Source organism: Eleutherodactylus coqui, chromosome 6 (assembly GCF_035609145.1).
Source record: "Eleutherodactylus coqui strain aEleCoq1 chromosome 6, aEleCoq1.hap1, whole genome shotgun sequence".
Lineage (NCBI taxonomy): Eukaryota > Metazoa > Chordata > Amphibia > Anura > Eleutherodactylidae > Eleutherodactylus > Eleutherodactylus coqui.
In genome coordinates, this window is record NC_089842.1 from 193,322,735 (window position 1) to 193,348,349 (window position 25,615).

General features: G+C 43.7%; 1 protein-coding gene across 1 annotated transcript in view; it reads left to right on the forward strand.

The window, feature by feature from the left end:
• Positions 1 to 23,380, forward strand: part of CHP1 (calcineurin like EF-hand protein 1) — a 39,032-nt gene extending 15,652 nt beyond the window's left edge. The window contains exons 3-7 of the mRNA XM_066608531.1: positions 8,770 to 8,850; positions 19,479 to 19,606; positions 20,266 to 20,327; positions 21,268 to 21,390; positions 22,854 to 23,380. Of these exons, the coding sequence (XP_066464628.1) occupies positions 8,770 to 8,850; positions 19,479 to 19,606; positions 20,266 to 20,327; positions 21,268 to 21,390; positions 22,854 to 22,907 (448 nt within the window). The 3' untranslated portion in view covers positions 22,908 to 23,380. The remainder of the gene's footprint in view (positions 1 to 8,769; positions 8,851 to 19,478; positions 19,607 to 20,265; positions 20,328 to 21,267; positions 21,391 to 22,853) is intronic.
• The last annotated feature ends 2,235 nt before the right edge of the window (positions 23,381 to 25,615 follow it).

Below are 25,615 nucleotides of genomic sequence, written 5' to 3' on the forward strand. Positions count from 1 at the left end.
TTCCTGCCAAATGCTGAAGTAGAGGATTCCTGGTGGTACCCTGGTGGCGAATGAGTGGCACTGCCATCATGTTATCGGAAAAAATCCTCACATGCTTCATCCCTAAACGGTTTGCAGGCTACGTCAGGTTTCCCAAACCTCATTACGTTCTCTAACGTTAGATAACCTGGATCTCTCATGAGGGTCCTATGTACCCTGTATATGGCCACCTTCAAAGGTGACCCCTCACCCTTTTGCGCTGGCATAAGTTATCGCGGGGTCCCCATTAAAAGGTCTGAGGACAACCGCCAGCGGAGTGAGGATCTAGCCCTAGTGAAAATAGGGATTGTCCTGTCAAGTGAGGACTGACTTGTCCCCATTCTGGAGGATAAGTGTCTGGAGATCACCGCTGTGGAACTGGGCCCAGGGAACCACTCCAATGCATGCAGTCATTAGCCCCAGGATCCGCATCGCCTCTTATTGAAACTGTAGATTTTTTTATATAGAGCAGAACATTCTCTAGAATGAGCTGTTTCCTTAAAGGAGGAAGGGATGAACATTGGAGACGAAAATCCAAAATGACTCCCAGGAATTTTTTACTGGTGTCCGGATCCATGTTGGATTTCAAATCATTAATGATCCAGCTCAGACCCTTAGATAGCTGAAGCGTGGACCCCCAGTGTGACCTCAGAATAGTGAGGGGATTTGCCACCAGCAGGGAACCATCTACTGAGCTATGCCCCCTTTCAGATGGGGGATGATAATCCTGCGATTGTGCAGAAAGGCTACCATTTTAATCACCCCTTTGGAAAAGATCCGTGAAGCAGAGGAGATTCCAAAGGGAAGGCGCCATTCTCAGCGCAAATTTAGGAACTTTTTGCGAGTTGACATAACTGGGGATGTGATAATACTCATCCTTTGTCAATCGTAGCCATAACGTTATCCCTACCAATCAGGGGGGTTGCGGTTCTGATCGTCTCCATCGGTGGGAGCCATCTGGTTGGGAACCAGAAAGAGGGGAGTAAAACCCTTTCCCCCATTCCGTCTTAGGGATGGGGATAACTGCACCAATATCCAGCACGATTTGTTCACCCTTAAGTAGAGCCTGCTCTAGGGTTGGTGCCGGGATGACGGTCACGGTGGAACCGGAAGCCCGTACTTGGACCCAGGCCCACACAGTCCGAGGTTAAAATGAATCTATTTGGAGGGCGGGGTTCTAGCTCAAATCTTGTACCCCCTCCGTCACCAGGCCTGCGCTTGTGGGATCGATTCCTGTCATTAGGATCGTTTCCCAGCGTGTGGTAGGCGCCGTCAGTAGCTATGTTTCTCCAACTAGTGCAGAAGTGAACTAATCTTCTGCGGGCATGAAGATGCAGGTTAAGGGACAACAGTAAGAGCCTTACCGCTTCCTCCGGTCTTTCCATTCCCCACTTATGTTGTAGACGAGGGACATGGAATTAAGGCGCTTTTTGCAGGGTCTGATGACTAGCTGCCCCGAAAGGGTAGGGTACACAACTTATTTTTGGAGGTTATGTCTCTTGACCACTACTTTACCCCTGAATGACGGCCGCAGTGGTGCCGGAAAGCCCGTCCTTGGACCCAGGCCCACGCAGTCTCCGGTTAGCTCCCAGATGAGGTACTTCTCACTGGGGCAACCGGGGCTGGCAGAAGAGATGCTCGTGTTGGATAGGGCTGCCACGCGGGATCCGAAGCAGACCGTAGAAGCTGACCTAGTCAAACCGCCGTGGAGCGAGCCACCAAGGTGGCCGCAGTATTAGCTTTATAATGAAGCTGGACGTGGACCAAGCCTTACGCATGGTCACGTCTACTTTGTTGTCCATGGCTTTTAGTGTCAACATTTGGCGTCTCCTCAAGGATAGCCACTTCATTGTCTCCAAATAAAGGACACTCCTAAAATTCTTTTAGAAATTAACAGAGCTTGATCCATACAATTCCAATCATTAAGGATCAATGGTTTAAGTGTGGTGTTTACAGGGAATGTAGATTTACGTTGTGGAAGCTGACTCGCAACATGACGTCCTGCACAGTGCAAGGTTTCTCTGTTAGCGTTTTTTCGAAAACGAGATATTTTTTCTTCCCCTGCGACACTTCCAAGATCTTCAAGATCGAGTTCTTCCGCCATGTCAGAGTCGGACTCTAACACTGCCGGAGCAGACCCTCTTGTGGCCCCTAAGGGCCCTGGTTAGAGGTCCGAGAGGCAGGACTGTTTCTTCCCGGACAACTGACTGGATTTCAGACATGGGGGAAGATTTTTCTTCCTGCAGAATTTTCGCTGAGCAGGAAGCGCATAATGTTTTAGAATAGGAGTCGTCAAGTTTTGTAAACATACTGGACGCTTTTTACTTCTGCTCCTAGCCTCCCTAGGTTTTTGAGTATCCCTGTCGTACATGACAAGGGAGAGCTCTATTAGTAAGGGAAGTGTAGTGCAGGTGTCTGTAGGTTGGCCCACAGGACCACTTACAGTTTGGAGATTCTCTGGGTCCTCTCTTGGCCGACCATCCTGCGCTTGTGGGATCCATTCCTGTCCTTAGAATCGATTCCTAGCGTGAAAAGAAAAAACACCAGCCGACTTCTCCTGGTGCAGGGGCTTTAAATTTTGAATCTGGCGCCAAGCCGCGCCAGGCCACGCCCCCTTTGTGTGCTCCATCGAGGCCACGCCCTCTTGTGGAGCGTCTGGCGTCACACTCCTTGTGTTCCGCCCGCTACAGCCGGGACCCAGAGATAGCGGTCGCCGCCTGGTTGACGACCGCGGTGGTGCCGGAAAGTCCGTCCTTGGACCCAGGCCCACGCAGTCCCTGGTTAGCTCCCAGATGAGGTACTTCCCACTGGGGCAATCGGGGCTGCCAGAAGAGATGCCGTCGCTCACCGGTAAGTCCTGGAACCACCGGCATAGGACAGCTCTGCCGCTGCTGTCCTGGAGGGACAGGAAAAGCACTGGTGTTTGGAGGGGAGGTGCCTTTATATTCTGCCTCTTCCTGTCCCACCAGGTCAGCAGGTGAGCAACCTCCAAGTGTATGATGTCGGAGGGAAAGCAAATTTAGCGCATAATAGTGAATATATTACGCCTTACGTGATATATCTACTAACCTTCAGTAGTCGATAAAATTCTTTTACCATCAAGTGGTCTTTTTCTATCACGTAGTCTTTACAAGACTGTATACACTAACACAAATAGTCAGTTTTGCATACCCCTTGCTCCTGATGAACCACCTATTAGTGGGGAAACGCGTCGTGTGTGTCTGTGTGTGTCTTCAATTTATGAAGAGTCCCTTTATATACTAGTCAATTTGAGTATACCAACTGACCTATTGATTGTATACACCATTTACAATCATCATACGGCTATCCAGTCATATTCGATCATCTGGATGCCTGGTAGTCTCGTGATTAAAGGGGTTGTCTCACGCCGAAACGGGTTTTTTTTTTTAATTCAATAGGCCCCCTGTTCGGCGCGGGACAAACCCAAGGGATGGGTTAAAAAAAAAAAAAAAAAGTTATTACTTACCCGAATCCCCGCGCTGCGGCGACTTCTTTCTTCCTTTACCAAGATGGCCGCCAGGATCTTCACCCACGATGCACCGTGGGTCTTCTCCCATAGTGCATTGTGGGCTCTGTGCGGTCCATTGCCGATTCCAGCCTCCTGATTGGCTGGAATCAGCACACGTGATGGGGCGGAGCTATGAGGACCAGCTCTCCGGCACGAGCGGCCCCATTCACCAGGGAGAAGACTGGACTGCGCAAGCGCGTCTAAAAACGCCAGAAGACAGCGAATTTAGACGGATCCATGGCGACGGGGACGCTAGCAACGGAGCAGGTAAGTGAATAACTTCTGTATGGCTCATATTTCATGCACGATGTATATTACAAAGGGCATTAATATGGCCATACAGAAGTGTATAACCCCACTTGATTTCACGAGACAACCCCTTTAAATATTAGAGACTTGTTGTATGGAAAGGATATTGCAGTATCCTTTTGTCTTTGTTTTGTGTGTGTATAAATTAGCCCGTATATGTTTTTAAAGGATCTTAATAAAGAATTATTTTAGTCTATCTGTGAAGGGCATAACTAGTGATACTATAGACTTTCCCGTTTCTGTGAATAAGGATTTCGGTTTCATTGCAGCTCCCCAATCTGCCCCACCTAATTATGCTTTCATTTGTATACTATACTGTAGTGATGTTATAGCAGGAATACAGTACATTTGTCATAACCCGCATTTTCCAGCACAGGCTCAATACTGGGAAGTGTTTCTCCAATTGAGCCATTATGGGCATACAAACACTACACCTGGATAATGTGCTCTAGTTGGAATCTTGGCTTTGAATCTCTGAAGACTTGGATCTCTATTCCACATGAGACTCCAACCAAGGGCAGCGTCTCTGCTCTCTGCAGCACTGCTCATTACTCCAAGCAACAGCGCAGGTAGCCTGCCAAACTCGCTGGTCTGCTCATCCAACAGGTTTGCAGCGCCTTATTTCACCTGACAGTGCCCTCTCCCTAGAGCCACAATTAGAAGCTCTTGGCCCCCAATGCAAAATCTGCAACAGGGCCCCCTACCTACCATGTGCTGTTTATAATCCTCCCCTTTGCCTCTCCCGTGCTCTTATTCCTAACCACAGGGGCGGGACTAAAATCTATTTTGTAATTTAGAAAACTCAAATCATAGACCCCTGAAAGGGCAAATTAACTTGATTAATCGCCCAGCCTTAAAACCTAGTTGTTAGAACTCTGCTTGTACTGTTCCTCTATTTCTAAGAAAAGATGCTCCAGAATGTTTTGTGGGGAATGCAAGTAGTAATGATGTGCACAGCTTCTCTAAAGGGGTTGGCTGCTGTTGTAATAGAAATGTGTGCTGCTTTTATGAAGTTGTAATAGAAGCGTATCAGTAAGTGGTACACATTCCTATTAAACACTTTGGATTGGCTTTACTCTAAAGTGGCCAAGCCTGTTAAAGGACATCTGTGTCCCCTCAAAATATAATTCTACACAAATGTATTGAGCCCAGCAGTAGCCCTTTCATGGGGTGTATGTATTGTCATAACCGCATGAAAAAGTAGATCACATAGTGTTATAGCAGTAAGGCTGTATTTATACGGTCCATACTCATACAGGTTTTGTGTGTTGTGAGATACATGAAAGTAGACGCCATCGTTTGCAGTGCGCCTATTTAGATGTATGTATTTGGGGGGGGGGGGGCTTGCGCGGGACATAGAACACGCTGATGTGCTGTCTTGCATGCAAAGAACAAGAACGTGGTGTCTGTCTTCTGTGCGATGTAATTTGCATGCCGGAATCTCTGGCGCAATTAGCTATTGGCCATGTAAATGCAACCTAGCTATAGAAAGTGGCCCTACCCTAAATGACGATATGTCTTATTGCAATAAAATGTAGGTGAAGAATGAAAAGGAAATGCAAACAAAAGTTCAGGTAAAGCAAATCTGTCCTTGGGGAGATAGATGGGAGAGCATTGTCATTTTACTGTAGTATATCTGCTTCTGAGGGAACTTAAAACTGGTGTGCATTCCAATGAGTGTTAGACAGGAGTCGGTGTAGTGGGCCCAGAGAGAAGGGGTTAAACGGGTCATTACTACTACTGATGTAAAAATAAAAACTGCCTTCCAGACATAATTATGTCATGGTGGTGACCATTAATTGCTTTCCTCAAACTAATTGCATGTCTTAATGGCTTGGCATTTCATTAAGGGGCCTGAGTTATGTAATTAGGCAGGCTAGTTCTTGTTCTTTTACAGCCATTAAGTCATTTACAGAGCTAGTGAGGCACCTAATCTTAATCACATGATATGGCAACTTCACTTACTGCTTTAGTGTGTAGTTTATAACTTTTGTGGGGGTGATGGGCTGAACAAAAACTTTTTTTTTTCTCTCTTCCCCCAGCCTTAAACGCTGTTAATTTTCTTTTTTTCTTTTTAATGCTCTTAATATAGTGTGATTTGTCCATTGCTGGGTTGTTAAGGGGTTCCCCACTCTGGAGCCATGATAAGATACCATTTTTACAAAAATGTTATTTCTTCTTTAGTGAAAGCAATAACATTTTTCTCGCTTTGGATAACATGATACCTTATTTTACTCTACAAAAGTAACTTGCAACTGTCAGAAGTGTTTGACTAGGATCCTCCTCCTATACAGGTTTTGTGTTCAGTTTGACTAAGCCGCATTCATCCAATGATCTGCAACCTATAGCTCTCCAGCTGTTGTGCCCCTATAATGACAGCTTGGAGTAATTTTGCTGCAGATTCTGCTCTGAATGGTCTTCTAGTGCTGATGCAGAGGAGCATGATGCAGATCCGATATACACCACCACTCTATAGTCTATGGATCTTTTACCCTTCATTTAACTTCATACAGAAGCTCCCTAACTGAATCTTATTGCAAATAAGGAAGATGCAACAATACCTCTGCAGAGCCACCTAGGTGGTGCTGCAGAGGTATTGTTCCAGCTCCCTTACTTGCATATTACCCAGAGGAGCATGAATGGACTTAAAGGGGTTGTCCCGCGGCAGCAAGTGGGTCTATACACTTCTGTATGGCCATATTAATGCACTTTGTAATGTACATTGTGCATTAATTATGAGCCATACAGAAGTTATCAAAAGTTATTCGCTTACCTGTTCCGTTGCTGGCGTCCTCGTCTCCATGGTTGCCGTCTAATTTTCGCCGTCTAATGGCCAAATTAGACGCGCTTGCGCAGTCCGGGTCTTCTGCTGTCTTCAATGGGGCCGCTTGTGCAGAATGCCGGCTCCGTGTAGCTCCGCCCCGTCACGTGCCGATTCCAGCCAATCAGGAGGCTGGAATCGGCAATGGACCGCACAGAAGCCCTGCAGTCCACAGAGAGAGAGGATCCCGGTGGCCATCTTCAGCAGGTGAGTATGAAGACGCCGGACTGCCGGGATTTGGGTAAGTACTACCTGGTTTGTTTTTTTAACCCCTGCATCGGGGTTGTCTCGCGCCGAACGGGGGGGGGGGGGGGGGGTGAAAGAAAAACAAAAAAAACCCGTTTCGGCGCGGGACAACCCCTTTAAGTCTCCTCACTCTCCTTTTAGGTGCTCTCCCTAAGGAAAAAATATGGCATAATTGGGCATGATTGAGTAGGCTGAATTCACTAGTGCCCTTCTACATGTGGCTACCCTTGACCATTATGCAAAAAGCTTTGTTGTAGACCACATGCTCCAAAATTGATTTGAGGGAACCTGTCATCAGCTGGAAGCACCATAAACTAAGTTATGGTGCTTGTAGCTTAGGTGGCATGGAGTCAAGGAGCCTCTTTTCCTACTCATCTTTATGGGAGTGTGCGCACGGCCTTCTGAAAAGATTCAAGCTGATTGTATGTGTGACTTTGCTGGGGGACACTGCAGGTGAGTAGGAAAAGAGGCACCATAACTTGGTTCACAGTGCTTAGTTAAATGGTTCCCTTTAAAGTTTATATTCTTGCCACCTTGTTTGCTTGCTTCTCCTGTTTTGCTACTTATCTTTGATCATTTTTATGAAACAATTTGTCTTCTTTGAACATGGCTGTGGACTCTGCACTGCTGTATATAATAAAAGTAAACGTTACATAACTGCAGCATTGTAGCACAACACACAGAACTGCCCTAACTAGCTCTAACTTACTCTGCAACTCTACCTTCAAAACTTTTATTGATTCTAACCCTTTATCATTGTTTCAGTTGAATAACCCTTGGAGTTTTCCATAGACCTGTACACATTGGCATTACTAAAGAGCTCATACCAGTCTGCTCCTCATTAGTATTGGTCAATCGCTCAGCTGTCCCCGGGACATACTATATTTATTGTTCAATATATATTTTATTGAGCATAACATCAGAAATACAATGTACATCAGGTCCAGTTTTAGGTAACCATTACATCCGCAGTGTAATGTGCAAAAATTCAATAGGGCCCCTATGGGTGCCTGGTAGTTTTTGCTGGTTCTACTCCTTGGAATCAGCAATTTCTTCTCTGGGTATTCCCAGTTCGGTTACCCACAACTGAGATGGTGAAATTTGTTAACAAAATATACTTATTGTGTGGGAACTTATGAACCTACACACATCTCTGCGTAGGCTCATATAAATATTTTATATGAACGAACTCGTGTATAACTGTGTAAGTGTCTCAGGCATGTAGGGGGAGTAAGGATCCATCTAAGTCCTGAGACCTTCATCATTACAATACTGTTAAGTCGCGCAGCTAAGAAAGAAGGGAGAATAAAGAAGAGCGACTTAAGAAGAGAAAGAGAGTAGGGGGGGGGAGAGTTGGGGAGTACAGCATGTTAGAGAGGGGGGGGGGGAGGGGTCCTTGGCAGCCCTGGCTGAAAGTGTGTGGCCTGTCAGCCTGGTAGCAGCAACCCGAGTGTGGGCACTGTCCGAGACAGCGTCCACAGTTGGATATGTTTAGGGTGTTATGACGCCATTAGTTAACCAAAGGTCAAACTTAGGAGAGACTCGGAAGTTTATCTATGTTGCCCAAGTAGCGTAATAACTGGAAAATTTGGAGTTGTCTCTGGCTCTCAATTCTTCCATGTACCTGGACATACTATATTTAAATGTGTTGTCTCATGACAAACATTGGTGGCAAAAGCCTAGCAATATAATGGCAGCGTAAACACGCTGGTTTCTCTGTACAATGGTGGCAGTGTTACACACCATGGCAGTACAGTGTAGGCTTTGAGTGTGGCTGCTGCTTACAGTTAATTGTTAATGGATAACTGCATTAAATGGTTATTAAATTTACTTTTCTCTTTAACAGCCGGGAAGATTTCCAGAGAATTCCAGAACTAGCCATTAACCCTCTGGGAGATCGAATTATCAATGCGTTTTTCATTGAGGGGTAAGGATTATTAATGACCTTGATGTCATAGGAACATTGCTGTGTCACACTGTACTATATGGATATGGTGTATAAAGGGTCCATATAGTATGTTTAGCAACACATGGATTTCTTTGCTAGGGAACAATTCTTAAAATCCTGTTTAAAATGGGTAATAGAATTTCATGTTAACCCCTACCCATAGGATATGGGATAACTTGCTGATCGGTGCGGGTGTCATTGCTGAAAAAAACTGCACGATGTCAGTGTAGTTTGGCACAACAATTATCACTTAAGATGGCTGAGCGTTTTTTTTTTTTTTTGTTTTGTGAAAATTGTTGTTTAAAAGGGCCTTTACTCTCCCAAATGCAGAGTTCATGTAATATATAATTAAAAAAAAAAAATTACGGCGTGGGTGATGATGCTTGCCCTGCTTCCTATGCATAGTGTTTGGCTCTATCTATGACTCCCTTTTTGTTTTGGGTGTTTGTTTGTTTTTTGTATTCTTGATCAATAGAAGTGGATTAATTTGGGGCAGTTTATTCCTTATTGCTTAGACGCTTCTCCAAATGAACCTGAGATGTAGCAGTGTGCTTGACTGGGAGACTAGTGCAAAGCATTTGCCCCAACAGGTTAAAAGACGAGAGATGACAAAACTGTAGAATTCCTGCTGCCTGTAAGGCCTCTTTCACACAGATGACAGCGATTTTGCCGCAATAAAAAAAATACATTACCTAACAGGTGCAGTCCAGGTCCTCCTGCTAGTGTCCTTTGCTCCGACACAATTGCTTGAAATCCTCAGCACATTGCTTTTTGGATATAGGGTTCATAAACCCCTCCGAAGAAGTGATTGCTCTGAGTTGCAGCACTTGAGAACCAATCAAAGCCATAGTTTCCTGGAGGCGGGATGTATGAACCCCATAACCAGGAAGCAATTGCTTGCAGTCGTGTGTGTGTGTGTGTGTGTGTGTGTGTGTGTGTGTGTGTGTGTGTTATTAGTAATTAACATTCTTATTAGCAGCTAGGTGTTATTTTTGGAGTAAGGCTTATTTCAAGCCTCCCCAAAATACAAAAAAACTAGGGTAGGGCTTTCTAATGTTTAAAGTCGCTTTGCACCAAAGCCTTTTTTTCATGCGATGCCACACAAATGAAAGCTCTGTAGGGAAACATGGGCTACAAAAAAATCACAAATCATGCCTGTATAGAGCATACTGCAATTCTTTTTCCTCACAACATCGCATTAGAGTAAACATCGCAAGTGTGAAGAGAACCGTTGGAAAGCATGGGCTTTACATACACGCGGTTTGTAGCAGTGTTGCACCGCAAGAAAATGATGTGATTTTTGTCACCCAAGTGAAAGTTGCTTTACAGCCACAGTTTACTGCATATGTTGAACTCCATTGTCTCTCATGGTGGCGGCAGGCAGCATCAGTAATGATAATGGACTGTGACTATTATAAATGAGAATGTAAGGAGAATTTATGTGTTTATCAAAGAGAAGACGGTCCCAGATCCCGTGCAGAAGTCTGGGCCCAGGAGAAACACATCACACTAGCCTGAGCTATATCAGATGATTTCTGCTTTAATTTTAAGGTGGTCAAAGATTATATATTATAAATGACATCACAGCAAAAGTTTATACCTCCAAGGTGAATAAGGATATATGATAGGCTTAAAATAAAAGTGATTAACATAAGTTACACCTCCTTAAGTGTATCTATTACATACAATAAGACCGTCATAAATTCAGGGAGAAGGAAGGCCTGGGAAGGTGCCATATAGTCTAGTCACTTCTCCCTGTGTATGTTATACTATAAACATACATGAAGGATTTAATAGACTGTCTTATCTTCTAATCTTTCTTCCTCAGAAGACATGCAGGCCTATAGAAGAGTTTCGTTTAACCCCTTCACTGCTATATATTCCTAGTCTACAATGCAATATAGAATAATTAACTGATACATTGATCTACAATTTTCTTAACATTCCCCACTTTAGATCAATATGTCAACACAGTAAATACACATATATAATGACTCTACCTACCACAGACCCCCTGGCTGCGGCCCGAAGCTTTATTACCAGGAGGCCTGGGTTCACACTTCAATACTAAGTATGTAATTATTTCATATAAAAGTATTACATTGATGCATATATATATATATATGTGAAGTCATTCCACTAATTGTACCCAAAATTAGGCCCGCCCCCCCAAGAGAAGCTTGGCCTTGATTTATTATCCAATTGATGTTCCTTTCTTCATATATAAATGATTGTCCATCATGATATAAGATCTTACTTATCGAAATGTCCATCAGTTATTAGAGCGATCCTCCGGTACAATCAGAACGCACTGGAATCAAAATGTCACACTTCAAAATCATCAAAGTAAAATGGCGCTTTCTTCGTAGAACTTTTAACCATCACTTGTCATACAGAGGTGGTCACCTGACCCAGTAAGGCATCTTGTTCTTCGTCATCTTGTATATTTTGAAACATAGTTTTGGTGATGGAAGTGTTAATAATAATAAGGTTTTGTAACAGTCCTCGGATACAGCAGCAACCGCAAAGTACTAGAATGGAGGCAAATACTGACATAGAGACTAGTGTGGAGTATATGACTTGTGACCAGTGTCCGAACAAGTTTTCCAACCAGTCTGTGAATGGATCGTCTATGCCAGAGTTATCAGCTAGTTCATTTTATTATGCATTTAACCCTTCCAGTGCTCAGGTATCATCTGGTGCAGTGTTATTAGGAATGAAAGTACAGCAATATCCTCCAATCATTTTACAAACTCCTCCTTTTTCTGCTAGTAACATAACAAGAGCCATTCTATTTTGCCATGCAATGAGTGTAAGGTGTGTCCTAGTTGTTCCGCTAGGCCCTTGATTGCATCTCTTGTATAATTAACAAATCTCTGTTGGTTATAATATATATATATAATCCAGTCTACATTTTTATTCACTGTTACCCACCATGCAAGAAGAGACTCAAACCCCCCTGCAGCCATCCGATTTCTCGTCCCATACTCGTCCGGTACCCCCCTTGGGACCCCGATGGGTCAGAGGAACCTTTGGGAGAGGTGTTCCTAGTTCTCCAGACACGGCCCTTGCTGTTGCCCTCGGAGGTCATGAGGTACACAGGCATTATCAGTTGTACCAAGCACAATCCCGTTAGGGGCCGTACCTGGCACCTGTTCTAGGCCCGGTCACCACACAACCATCACACGTCTGTGCGTGCTCTCTGTAGCTCAGGCCATATCCCAGAGACAGCGTGCCCTTATGGTTCTCCTCTCCGCACAGCATCCCTCAGGCAGTCTCCCATAGTCTGCCTCAGTCCCATTACCAGGTAGCGCGAAGCAAGCATGACCCCAAGATCAGAGGCAACAGCAGGTATTTGGTCCCTGCTCACAGGTGGAAACAGCAAACTCAATGTATAACATGGATCACTTATCTGTGGGGGGTAGGTACAGTTAAGAAGCTTAATCACACATCTTACGTTCATCACACCGTGAGGACTTGTCATTAACTTTTATCTATCGTGGGGTCAAGTCTTTCTATCTCATATAATTATTATTAACATTCTCTATACACAATATTTACTGCATAACATTAAGATTCACACAACTACTACTACTCCAATCATCTGCAGTCGCTTGATCCTCCAACGTTAACAACCCCCCTCAGGAATTTCTCTTATCAAGGAGAGGTGATGGAGTAAGATAAACAGAGCTTTAGCTGTGTCTGCCTCCTACAGATAACTGCAGCATCCTTGTGCTATCCTCCCCTTAATAGGGACACTCAGCTCTCACATTATCAACAACTTCATTATTATTATATCTTACATGACATTATCACATTGAAAACATCATTTAACAATCAAAATCACTGCAAACCAATCACAGAACTGACATGTACACAAATAACAGCAAGAATGGACGTTCCCTGTTCACACAGGTTTATACTAAACTTCATTCCTGATCATCTTCATTACAGGTCTATTCATATCAAGCAAGCAGAGCATGGCTAGAGTCAGTCACATACCCCCTCCCTCCCTCACTGAACTCTAAAGCTGAAAGGTGGGGGCGAGGGTGAAAGAAGCATTCCCATGTAACAGACGATTTAACCATTTGTGAGCTGACCCCATCTTATAGCACACACTTAATAAGATAGACAACATATCATCAACACCCAGAGGACAGTGATGGAGGCTGCTGACTATTCCTATGCAATTCAGAGAAGGCACTAATCACTGGTGTTGTGTACTACAAGTGCAAGCATTGGGATGCCAGGTAGAAGGTACAGCTATGGGATGTAAGGAGCCAAGATGGCGTCTGGGCGGCGGCCGAAGGTATTACAGCAGGTACTAAAATGGCCGCAGGCCATGACTAGCACTAAGATGGCCACCAGGGACGTGGCCTGACTAGGAGTACTATCAAGCCAGGCAAGCACTAGCCACGCCTTACCCCTTTGTGTGCAATGCCAACAAGTCCCTCATCTGACACACATCTATAATCTTTGTCTATAGCACCAACGTATCCCGCAGCGCTTACATAGACGGGGGATACAGAAAGACAGAAGTACAAACATTACAGAACCACGGTTACATAGTAATCAGGCGATGCGAACAATAGGGGTGAGGGTCCTGCTCCAACGAGCTTACATACTACAGGTAATGGGGTGATACAGAAGGTAAAGGGCTGGAGATGTGCACAGTATGGCGGGGTGAAGATGTGCACGGTATGGTGAAGTGAAGAGTGAGGGATGCTATACACATAGACAATGGTCAGACATTTAGCCGTGTGACTGCAGAAACTGTGTGACTGCAGGGCTGGTTTATGACGGCTAGCAGGGATTGCAGTCAGTAGGTCAGGGAGCAGACCTACCAGTATGGCGCTCGTCACTCCTTCTATAGAAGTTACACTCAGAGCTCTCCAAGCCTCCCCCATGTGTCGGACGGCGCCCCCTCCTGGTCTTATACTCCCTTCTGCATTGTTTAGCACAAATAATACAAGACAAAAAATTTTTTTTTAGAGTAGTTTGTAAACCCCTAGGCTGTGAACACTGTCCATATGAGTGCCACCATCCCCCCTGTTGAGACATGACACAGGCCATGGCTCAAAACTGCTGCACATCTGAAGAACGATTTAGGTAAGATAGTTTTTTTTTTTTTTGTTTTTTTTTAACGGAGATGTACAGCCCATCTACAAAGAGTGTATTCAGCATCTACAAGAGATACATCCTGCAGATCTGGTCTGAGTAACACCTCATGTGCCATCTCTCCTAGACAGTTGTATGGAGGACCGTCTGAAGAAATAGGCAGTAAGGTAGATGGATGGAGCGTAGTACATCCCTAGGTTGTCAGGTGTGGCTGTGAGCAGTAGTGTCCTGCAGGGGGATGTCTAGAAGGACTAAGATATGAGTATAACTAACTGCGTGCGGTACTCAGTGTGTGGGGGGACAGCACTATAGTGGCAGAAGGTCTGACTACCGCTTGTACACAGGCTGGGAGTGCTCGGCCACTGGATCTAATCTGCAAGAGTAGTATGCCAGCAGTCTGTTTTCCACCGTGTTCCTGAGTTAACACAGAGGTGATATATCCTTCTCCTGAGTCAACAGTTAGCACAAAGGGCTTGCTGTAGTTCAGCAGCCCCCCAGACTGGTGTGCCCACCAGAGTCTGTTTTAACCTGACAAAGGCTTCCTCAGAGGCCCATCTCACTGGATCCTGCCGGCTGCAGCCAGAGGGTCATCATAGATGATTCTGGTAAGAAGCGCTGTCAGAGATGCAGAATTTGAGATCCAGGAGCTGTAGAAGTTTGTCTGTTACGATCGTGTGGGCAAGCAAAGCACGGAACCCACATGATCATGACCAAAGGGGACGCACACGGGTATCACCAGGGTCACACGGGACTCACACGGGTTTCAGGCAACTGACCCTGTGCTACAAGGGAGGATGATAGTGGCCCTACCTAAGCGGGGACATTGCCCTAATAAGGGCAGCCCAGCGGTCTTCGGATCTGGGCCCTAGCTGATCCTAGGAGCCACACACCAGAACAGGATGCATTCACATGCCACATGACAGACCCAGAATACACTGCACACAACATGCAACCACTAGTAACAGATTGGAAGCTGAATATAAATACCAGGTATTGGTTGACATGTTGTACAAGATGTTGAAAACTAGCAGGCCGCTTCACGGCTCCTGGTTATACTGCTAGTCCCTACACTAACCAGGAGTCCAGCAGAACCGGACACCGTTCACACCGCACGCTGCAACAGGACAGGACACCGATAGCAGGACACACAGCAAGCTAACACAAAACTGACAGAATTTAAACGTACAAACGGACATGAACCAAGTCACACTGCAACCCTCACCAGACAAGCATTCATGACGGCCCACCTGAGGGGCCATATAGACTGACCAGGGGATTGGCTAGCAGACAGCACCACACCCAGCCAGCTCAATCATTAACCCTGTGAGTGCTGTGCTGCTGGAAACACAATAGAACAACAAATCCCAGCAGCACACGTAACATTCTCATTCCCAAAAAAGGAGATCATTTGCTCATAGTTTTGGGACCTCCAGAATTGCTTGCCTACCTTCATCTGACAGGTTATACCCCAAATATTTAACCGTTTGCTGACCGTATTGGAGTTTCTACATGTTTACTTTATGGCCTTGCTCATAAATAAACCTCAAGAGTACGACTGTGTCCCCCCACAATTCTCTCCACTGTCTGCTGCTGACTACCAACATGCAGTAGTCGCTGACTACCTCTAAGAGGCTGGAACTGGGCTAAGTGTACTGACATAGCCTGGGAGACAATTGTTGGAGATTCACAGCAGCCCTGAGGTACTCTGGTGAAGGTATACCTAATTTTATCATAATATCTCATTACAACACATTTACTGGACATATTCGGGACTATATAATCTGACATTTCACAGGCTTATTTGTCTCTAGGTCTGTTATAACTGGTTCAGAGAGGGATTCCCTGTAGGTCTGGCCATTAACCCCTCTTACCAGGATATGACTATTAATACATTTTACATTGGCTACATATTGGGATGTGTTAATGTCCTGGTCGCTCCTTAGCCCACCAGGAAAGTAATCATCCGCCCATTCACCTGGAGATCTATCTCAGGCAGTGGAGATTGCCATGAGATCCTCCAAGTGTTGTACATCGACCCCCTCCTAGTCATTTTTCCCCAAGGTCGCTGAGAACATTGTTTCTCAGGGCGCTCTCAGGCAAAATCACTAGACTTCCATTATTCAAACACACATTTAAATCCCCGAGCTGCATCCCACCTCTGCTTCTTCCTCTGTCTCTACTTTCACATCCTCTCGCTGTCCAATGACCTCTCTTACTTTCTTGAACCATCATATCACATTCCTCTCCCTGTATAAAAAAAAAAACCTCACTTTCTGACCCTTTTCTTTGTAACACTTTTCTGCATGTTTTGCATATTGCAAAACATCCTGCAACGATCTTATCCTCAGGGTAACTATGTATCTCATTATATAACCTCCTATTTCCTTCTTTACTGCACTTACTAACGTGTTCCTTAATGGCTGATTATATGCAGCATTAGGATCATCTCTCATGCCCCCTGATTATACTATGGAAGAGGTCTACCATGTCCTCCCCTCCCATTCTAATTTCCTTCTACAGAACTCCAATCTGGCCATAGAATTATTCTATCTGCTCTCTCTATTTTTCATTCCATTGGAACTCCCCATTAACCCTTTGAATTGTTCATCAAACTGTCGGGCGTCTCTTTTTATATGGGCGTGACAGTTTGGGGCTTCTTTTAACCAGACTTCAGCAGCGGATAATCCGTATTTCTGCTGATCTTTTAGCTGATTTTGTCCGTATTGTATCACATAATTCTTTACAACTAGAACTTTTAATTTATTTATTTATTCCACTCATCTCAATCACTCACACATTCGCTTCATGCAATATAAGACAGCAATACAAATAGTACATTATGTTAGTAGGCGGCCGCCCTCTTCATATTCTTAGTTACTCTATAACACAATATCAAAGAGAAAGTAATAGAAAGATAAGAAGTAAAGTTCCTGGACACCCCTGTGTCCCATGACGTCATCTAACCACTTTTTACGTGTCGCACGGAGTTAATTCTTTCCTGTAACCTTCTCACAATGGCTATGGTCTCACATAGACTACTGCTATTGCCCCTTTGGCAACCCATTCGTCTATACTTCTCATTTACCTTACACATTTCACATAGACTACTGCTATTGTCCCTTCGTCTATGATTGCCTCTCATTTACAATACACATTGTAAATTCTACTAACACTAAAGTATACAGAAGAAGAAGAGAGAAGAAAAGTTTTAACCATTGTTATACTTACTACACGTTATCTGGGAGGCTTCCAAATTCTCCGGCTAGTTCGGAAAAACGTCACTGTTTCAGACAGGATGCCCGACTGGCCTCTAATTACGTCTAAGCAAGACGGAGGTCTTTTAATGATCGGAGAGTACTTCAGACCCACCTTTTCACAGCCAGGCTGTCCTCTCCCTCTGCAGTGAGTGATTCCGGCTCGAAGGACCAAAAATGTAAGGAGAATTTATGTGTTTATCAAAGAGAAGACGGTCCCAGATCCCGTGCAGAAGTCTGGGCCCAGGAGAAACACATCACACTAGCCTGAGCTATATCAGATGATTTCTGCTTTAATTTTAAGGTGGTCAAAGATTATATATTATAAATGACATCACAGCAAAAGTTTATACCTCCAAGGTGAATAAGGATATATGATAGGCTTAAAATAAAAGTGATTAACATAAGTTACACCTCCTTAAGTGTATCTATTACATACAATAAGACCGTCATAAATTCAGGGAGAAGGAAGGCCTGGGAAGGTGCCATATAGTCTAGTCACTTCTCCCTGTGTATGTTATACTATAAACATACATGAAGGATTTAATAGACTGTCTTATCTTCTAATCTTTCTTCCTCAGAAGACATGCAGGCCTATAGAAGAGTTTCGTTTAACCCCTTCACTGCTATATATTCCTAGTCTACAATGCAATATAGAATAATTAACTGATACATTGATCTACAATTTTCTTAACAGAGAAGCTGAGTTAAAAAAAAACAAAAACAAACGGTGCATATTTGGATGAACACTAGTATGGGCTCACACTTTAAAGGAGTATTCTTCCTTTACCTGTTATTTTTTTTTTTCTTTTTTTTAATGAAACTGCCCAAAATGAAACCGTTTGCTGGGGTCCCATTAGTTGTCCAGTGATCCACTGTAGCCTCTGAAGAACTTGGCCGCAAATTTTTGTATAGTTTTATGGAACTGCCACTGGGTCACTGATCCTCCAGAGGCTTTGTTGCCAATCAGGCTAATCAGTAGAGGTTATGAGTTTTTCAAATTCCCCATTTAGGGAATAGTTAATAGAAAAGCTGAGACCCCCAATACTTCCAGATCTTCCATCCCGCATGATGCTTCAGCGCGGTTTTAAAAGCCGCCTGCACACAGGTGGGTCGGATTCCACAGCGGAATCTAACCCTGTGCCCAGCCGGCATCCACGTGTACTGTCTTTTTTTTTTTTTTTTCTCATTTTTTTAATTTTTCCTGTACTGCAGATGGTCCGCACAGCGAGCGTGTCGGACATCCACAGTACAGCTTAATGTTTCTGAATCCCAGCTTTTCCTGTGTCATTGCTAGACTGATGCGGAATTCGTGATCTTTTCGCAATGTTATGGAAGAACTGCTGGTCAGACTGCTTCGATTGACCTCAAATGGAAGCCATCCGTGCAAAATCCGCACTGAAATAGAGCATGCTACGGTTTTCTTTCTTTTTTTTTTATTCCCTCTGCATGGAAAATTCACAACTTATTTCCACTTGTAGACAGGAAAAACTGCGGTAATTCGCTGTGGAATCCATAGCATCCACAATGCAAATCTGCCGTGTCCAGCCGACAAAAAGAGCACATATGACAAAGCATGCCATGTGCACAGTAGCAGTCGTGTGGTGTTCTGTTTTGCCAATAGCAGGGGACTTACTGCATGCATTGTCACATCAATGTTTACATGTACCCACAACCTCTGTAGTACTGCCATTGTGGCATAATCTGCACCAACAAGTAATAAAATGATCAACCCTTATACGATGCCTGAAACTAGTCAATTTCTTAGACTGTGTGATGCTATTACATAGGACTTGCCTAGAGGGGGACACAATCGCTCCTATCACAGTTTATAATGATTACACAGTTATAATAGAGGAGATCCCATCTCCTCCTCCAGACTGAATACTTATGGTCAGTAGCGTTTTTAGGTGAATATGGAAGGTAATTATAATTGAACTGCCCTCCCAGAAGGCAAAAATGGTATAGCCTCTGCTAATGCTGTGCTGATGCATCATGGGATAGATGTGAAACAAAGTATATAATAAAAAAAACCTAGGCATTAGACTGGAGGCTGCACTGCATGGAAGTGGTTGCAATACATGGAGACCTTCAGAGTGAGAGGCAAGTGTGTGTCATTTAACTGTTAATGGGGTATAATATGAATTGTTTGTTTTTGAAACTGTAAAGCCCTATTTAGACACATCTATCATGTATATTACACTTTTTTCTTTTTCTTTCCCCCTCCTTTTTAAGAGAGGACCAAGTTAATTTCCGTGGCTTTATGAGGACACTAGCTCACTTCAGACCTATTGAAGATAACGAAAAATCAAAAGATCTTTCCAGCGCAGAGCCTCTTAACAGCAGAAACAACAAACTTTTGTGTAAGATTTATGTTTCCTTTTAAAAGCTTTTATTTATTGGATTCTACTGAAAGTTTCTGAAAACCTCTCCATGGTTATGCCATGCCTGGTATTGTAGCTCATTCCCAAGTAGCTATCTGTCTAGAATGAGAATTTTTATTTATTTATTTATTTTGAGACTCCTTTTTTAAATAGGTTTTCTAGTAGTAAACAATTGTGGACCTAGCCTTAGGGATGGGGATCTAATTGATTTGGCAGAGGTCTGCTGCTCAGGATACTCAATTATCAGCTGATTTAAGTGACAGCGGCACTGAGTCACTATAACTTCAGTGCTTACCAGGCACAGTGCCGATCATTGTATAGTGGCTGTGCCTGGTGTTGCAACTGAGTCTCATTGATTTGGGACTGAGGTGGTCTTGTGACTGATCACATGCCTGAGAAGAGGCCACATAGCTCACCTGCAGCTTCTTATATTAGATGATCCTTGGGGGATCCTGAGCGATCAACTATTGATCTGGCCTGAGGATTGGCCATCAATAGTTCAGTGCTGGAAATGCCTTTTAGCTTTTTGTATTGTTTCTTGGCTGCTATATGCATGTTTTATGTAGAATTACCTGATGAAGCTGTGACCTGACATTAAATTAAAACCTTTTTGTTTTTCTTTTTTGTTCTTCTTACAGTTGCATTTCGTCTCTATGACCTGGATAAAGATGACAAAATCTCTCGGGAGGAGCTTCTCCAGGTAACTATTATTAAAACTAAATCTGCTGTCAAATTTGCTTGATTAACTCCATTTTATAAAGTGTTTTTGCTTTTGGCTAATGGATCTAAAAAAAGTGATCTAGTCCACTCCTCCTTTCTTGGCATGTAAACATAGCTGACCCCTCCTTAGTGAGTTTGCTGTATTAAATGTTTCTTGGTGGTGATGGCATCTAAGTTCCTTTACTTTGCTTATTCATTAGTTGATCACTGGTCCCTTTACATGGCTCAGCTGTCAGGTAAATGAGCATTCAGAGGAGTCTGGTAATCGGCTCATATAAAAGAACCATATGGGAGGGAAATGGTGAAATTCATTATGCCCAATATTTTGCTTTCAAGGAAGATTAGATGCCTTGCAGCACTTTGTTCATCTTTTCCCTCTCAGGATACATGCATGCCTGGCCAAACCAAATATTTGTGCGTATTGGGGGTAATATCTGTCAGTCGAACAAGCATTTGGTTTACCTCCATTGAAGGTGTACAGGCACTCTAGGTCAGTTGATTGAAGAAGTGGGTGCAAGCTGTCTAAAACAATTGACAAGCAGTGATGTTGCTATAGCCAATAGCTATAGAATACTGATGCCTAGAGGGTTCATAATGCTGAACAGTTCTGAAGTGGAAGCAAAAGGTCCGTCTCCCCCCCCCCCCCCCCCCATCCCCAAAGAAAACTCTTGCTAGGCATATAGTTGAGCAAATCAATGCATCATGCTGGCTAATCCGGAATTGGGAGCCACGGGCAGAAGAATTTCCGCCCTGTGTGAACCCAGCCTTATTTCTAGCCTACCAGATTTGGAAAATCTGTCGAGTAGATACTTTGAACTGTAACCTAAGCAGGGGTATAGCTGGCATATGTAGACCGGAGTCTTGCAAACCTTGCTAGTAAGACCATTTTATTTTACCATGCCCGTCCTCTTCTATTCTAGGTCCTGCGAATGATGGTGGGAGTAAACATTTCAGATGAGCAACTAGGAAGCATTGCTGACCGCACTATCCAGGAAGCAGACCAAGATGGAGATAGCGCCATTTCCTTCTCTGAATTTGTGAAGGTATGCATCTTGACACTCAACTCCAAATTCCTTAAAAGATTTCAATGGTGATGACAGGGCTTCCAAACTTTGCTTGACAAAGACCACATAGGTCGAAATGTCGCATATCTGATAGATACCATTGTAACACAATAAATGGTTTGGATTTTTTTTCATGATACCATATGGAGTAAAATACTAGTTCCTGAGTGCCGCACTCTTGTTATTGTAGGACTTCCAAACTTGGGCCCTCTTTATGGTTTGTTAGGGTAACCTTCCATGGCGTTACAATATATTTTTTATGTATTCTCATAGCATGATGTAGCAATGTAAATAAACCCAAAGTAGAGGACTGCAGATATCTTGCAGACCCCTTTATTTTGCTTTTTTACTTTTTCCTCAGCTGTTAGATCTGCTATAATATCAGATGGTGGATAGGTTGTCTGGTTCAGAAACCCCATTTTCAATTAAGGAGTGATAAGGCAGCTTCTCATGTATTATCTAGTGAGGATGGTAGTCTCAGTTTCTTGCTGTGGTGGACCTGGCGTGTCCATGCAACAGTGGTTGTACAAATTAAAACATTAGTTCCAGAGTGACATACTTTTTGAATATAGTATAATTAGATCATAACGCTCCTGCAGAATTTCCGCCTGTGCCTGTTGCCATAGGATTGCATTAGATAATACAATCCTATGCAGACAGCTGTGATCTGACCGTGTGAAAACTCATATGGTAAACAAATCATGGCATGTCCTATTTTTGTGTGAGCCTCACAGAGGCCCGCACAGAAACCTCACGGCTGACGCGCCTGCTCTGCTCTGCGCATGTGCTGACTGGACAGCAGCCGGCACAGAGCAGAGGTGAGCCACAGTGGTCACTGCAGGGGCACGGCTCTAATCCCACTGTGAGAATTCTCGCAGCGGGATCTGACACAGCCATCTGCAGGAGGCCTAGCTAAAAGAAATGGTTATGGGGTCAAGAAAAACCAAAATAAACGTGGACCTCTTTGCGTGTGCAATATACAGAGAATAGAACCCATTGATTTTCATGGAGATGCTTGAAACGCTGTGTAATTGCACAGAATAAAACGCATCTGGAACTCCTCTAATCAGTTGGTGTATGTGTGTGCAGTTGCACTTGGGCTTGTGTGAAGCTGGCCCAAGACTAAGCACAAAGTAATTTTCACTTTCCAGAGACACTCTTCTATGTGGGAAAGAAGATCCTTAAGGGTCCTGTATAATACTCACTGTATGCACTAAATTAAAATGAAGCTGCCTTCACAGGGCATTGACATAAGCAGCATGTTTAGTACTGGCAGAGTGGTACAGTGCCTGCTGCAGGACAACTGACCAGACTGACAGATTACATCCAATCACTTAGGAATAGACTACTATAGATTAGATTATTGCCAGAGGACTCTTTCTACTAAAGCAACGCCTTCCCTTCACACCTAATTTTTGGGTTTTGTTTTTCTTTTCTAACAGGTTCTGGAGAAGGTAGATGTTGAGCAGAAAATGAGCATTCGATTCCTACATTAATCCCTCTTGTCTACATGGATCAAGCGGTAGACAATTGGCTGATCTTCTGTAGTTGACTGGCTTCAGTCCTCCCAAATGATGAAGAACATGGGAGCACAACACTACTGCCGCAATATGTGTTTCTTGTCTGACATGCTACTCTAACTTAAGTAGTTCTTAGACACTAATTTATATATATATTTCCAACAGTTTTTTGGAAACTGCTGAAATTCCTATAGCATATGCAAAGTCAATAAGCAGAGACTGTAAAACCATCTTACTACCATGTGTGTGCCTTTTTTAAGTTGCTATGTGGTGCAGCTAAATGTTGTAACAATGTACAGTGACATCGTTGTGCTTTAAGCAGACTTGTCTCATTTTATGAATTCATCTTTCTAATGAATGAGTACTTCTCTTAATTTAAATATGCTGTTAAAACGATCATGTGTACACATGTAATTGTATATAAAGTTTTGAGAAGGGAGAAGATTAAAGTTGGTTTTCCCTCTTGCATTCTTTATTTTGAACCCTGAGGTTGCCCACATACATTATATGGTTGTTTGCATAACACTCATTAAAGGGGTTGTCTCGCGAAAGCAAGTGGGGTTCAGCACTTCTGTATGGCCATATTAATGCACTTTGTAATATACATCGTGCATTAAATATGAGCCATACAGAAGTTATTCACTTACCTTCCCTGCGCAGGCGTCCCCGTCTCCATGGCGCCGTCTAACTTCAGCGTCCAATCGCCCGATTAGACGCGCTTGCGTAGAAGGGTCTTCTGCCTTCGGGTCTGTCCGGCAGCAGCTGCGTTCTGGCTCCGCCTCCTTCTACACGTCTTTGCGTAGCTGGAATCGGGACACATGATGGGGTGGAGATATGCGATGACGTATAGAAGGGGGCGGAGCCAGAGCGCCGCTGCTGCCGCACAGACCCGAAGGCAGAAGACCCTTCTGCGCAAGCGCGTCTAATGGGGTGATTAGACGCTGAAGTTAGACGGAGCTATGGAGACGAGGATGCCAGGGAAGGTAAGTGAATAACTTCTGTATGGCTCATATTTAATGCACAATGTATATTACAAAGTGCATTAATATGGCCATACAGAAGTGTATAACCCCCACTTGCTTTCGCAAGACAACCTCTTTAAGTAAACCGCTCTGTTGCCTGACAAGCTCATATACATGCACCTCTGGCTGTGGCCTTCACAATTACAAAATGATGGGACATTGAAATCTAGCTGTCTCCTCCTTATCTGCCCCGACATCTGTCTCTATGGCCATGGCAAAGTTAGACTAGTGTAAGGTTTGAGGGATAATTGTTGTGTGTAAATGGGCTTTTACTGTGCCATTTGTGCACAGTCCATAGATGTTAAATGGAGTTTTACAGAGTGGGTAGTGAAGCCTACTTGGCTATTTCTGTAATCCTGGTCACCTTGTACAGGCAGCCAAGCTGGAGCCACAAGTAGAAGTAGAAGTAGAAGTAGGGCTTGCACTTATCTGACTCTTATGACATATCCTGTAGGTATGCCATAACATTCTGAGATGGGACAACCCCATCAACAGAATAATCCAGCATATTTGAAGACCAAGTGACAACTACCACTTTCCAGACTGAAAGGATGATATGGTACACCCACAGATTTCTGCTGCAAAATCTGTATGGTCTATCCGCGAGGTGAAAAATGGGTCGACTTCCCTGTGGATTCTAAGCTTTTTTTTCTTTCCCTGCCTCGTGTGGTTAAGATTTGGTAGTTTTATCTGCCCCATGTGCACATGGAGGCTATCTTTGAAATGGGCCATCAATGTATTGTTGGAGTCCAACCTGTGGGAACCCCACTAATGAGTAGAATGTGGAACCTTCAACCCAGTAACTGACATGATGACCATATCAGTCTGTTCACTAGAAGGACTTCAACTGCAGTACAGGGGACAGCCATGCACATGTGGACATATGGAGTGTTAGTGTATAGTATTTATCCTTGACATTGCTAGTGGTAGTGCACATATTATGTAAAAGTTTGAGCACATGTGAATAAGCATATAGCTGAACTTGGATGCGGTGGTCATTGTATTAGTAGTATTGGGCTTATACCTATTGACACTTATGGTAACTGAAGAAAGATCTGGCAAAAAATGTGATGTCAATAGAACTTTGAATGCTTGTAAAGTGAATCTGCACACAGAACATGACCTGCAGCAGCCTTGGCCTTAAAGTTCACAGCCAATAGCAGTGCAGTCAAGCAAAGAAGTCAAGTAGGATGCTCTGCTGTATAGCTAGAGGTATAACTAGTGGAAATAGAGTGTGATTCTGCCGTATAGAGCTCTGGTGCGACCACATTGCAACACTGTTCAGTTTTGGAGACCTCACCTACAGAAAGACATTAGTAAACTGGAACTATCAAAGACTGGCTACAAAAGTGGGGGAAAGCTTTGTTCTAGAGACCTATCAGATAAGTCTTGAATGTAAGCTGTATAGTGTGAATGAAAGAATGGAGAGGGGATGTAATCAAGACCTTTTTTGTTAACCTTTTAAGGACCACCTGCTGCAAATTAACTTTTGCAGCAAAAAACTACTAATTCTAGATGCTTTATTTTTTTTTGACAAACTCTGGATGCAGTTACTTCTCAGGCAGATATGCCAATGATTAGTTATATCACCACCGTCCCTAAAAGGGGTTGCAACCTTGCCTTCTAAAAAGGCTCAGGGGCTACTTATGTGTAGTAGACCTC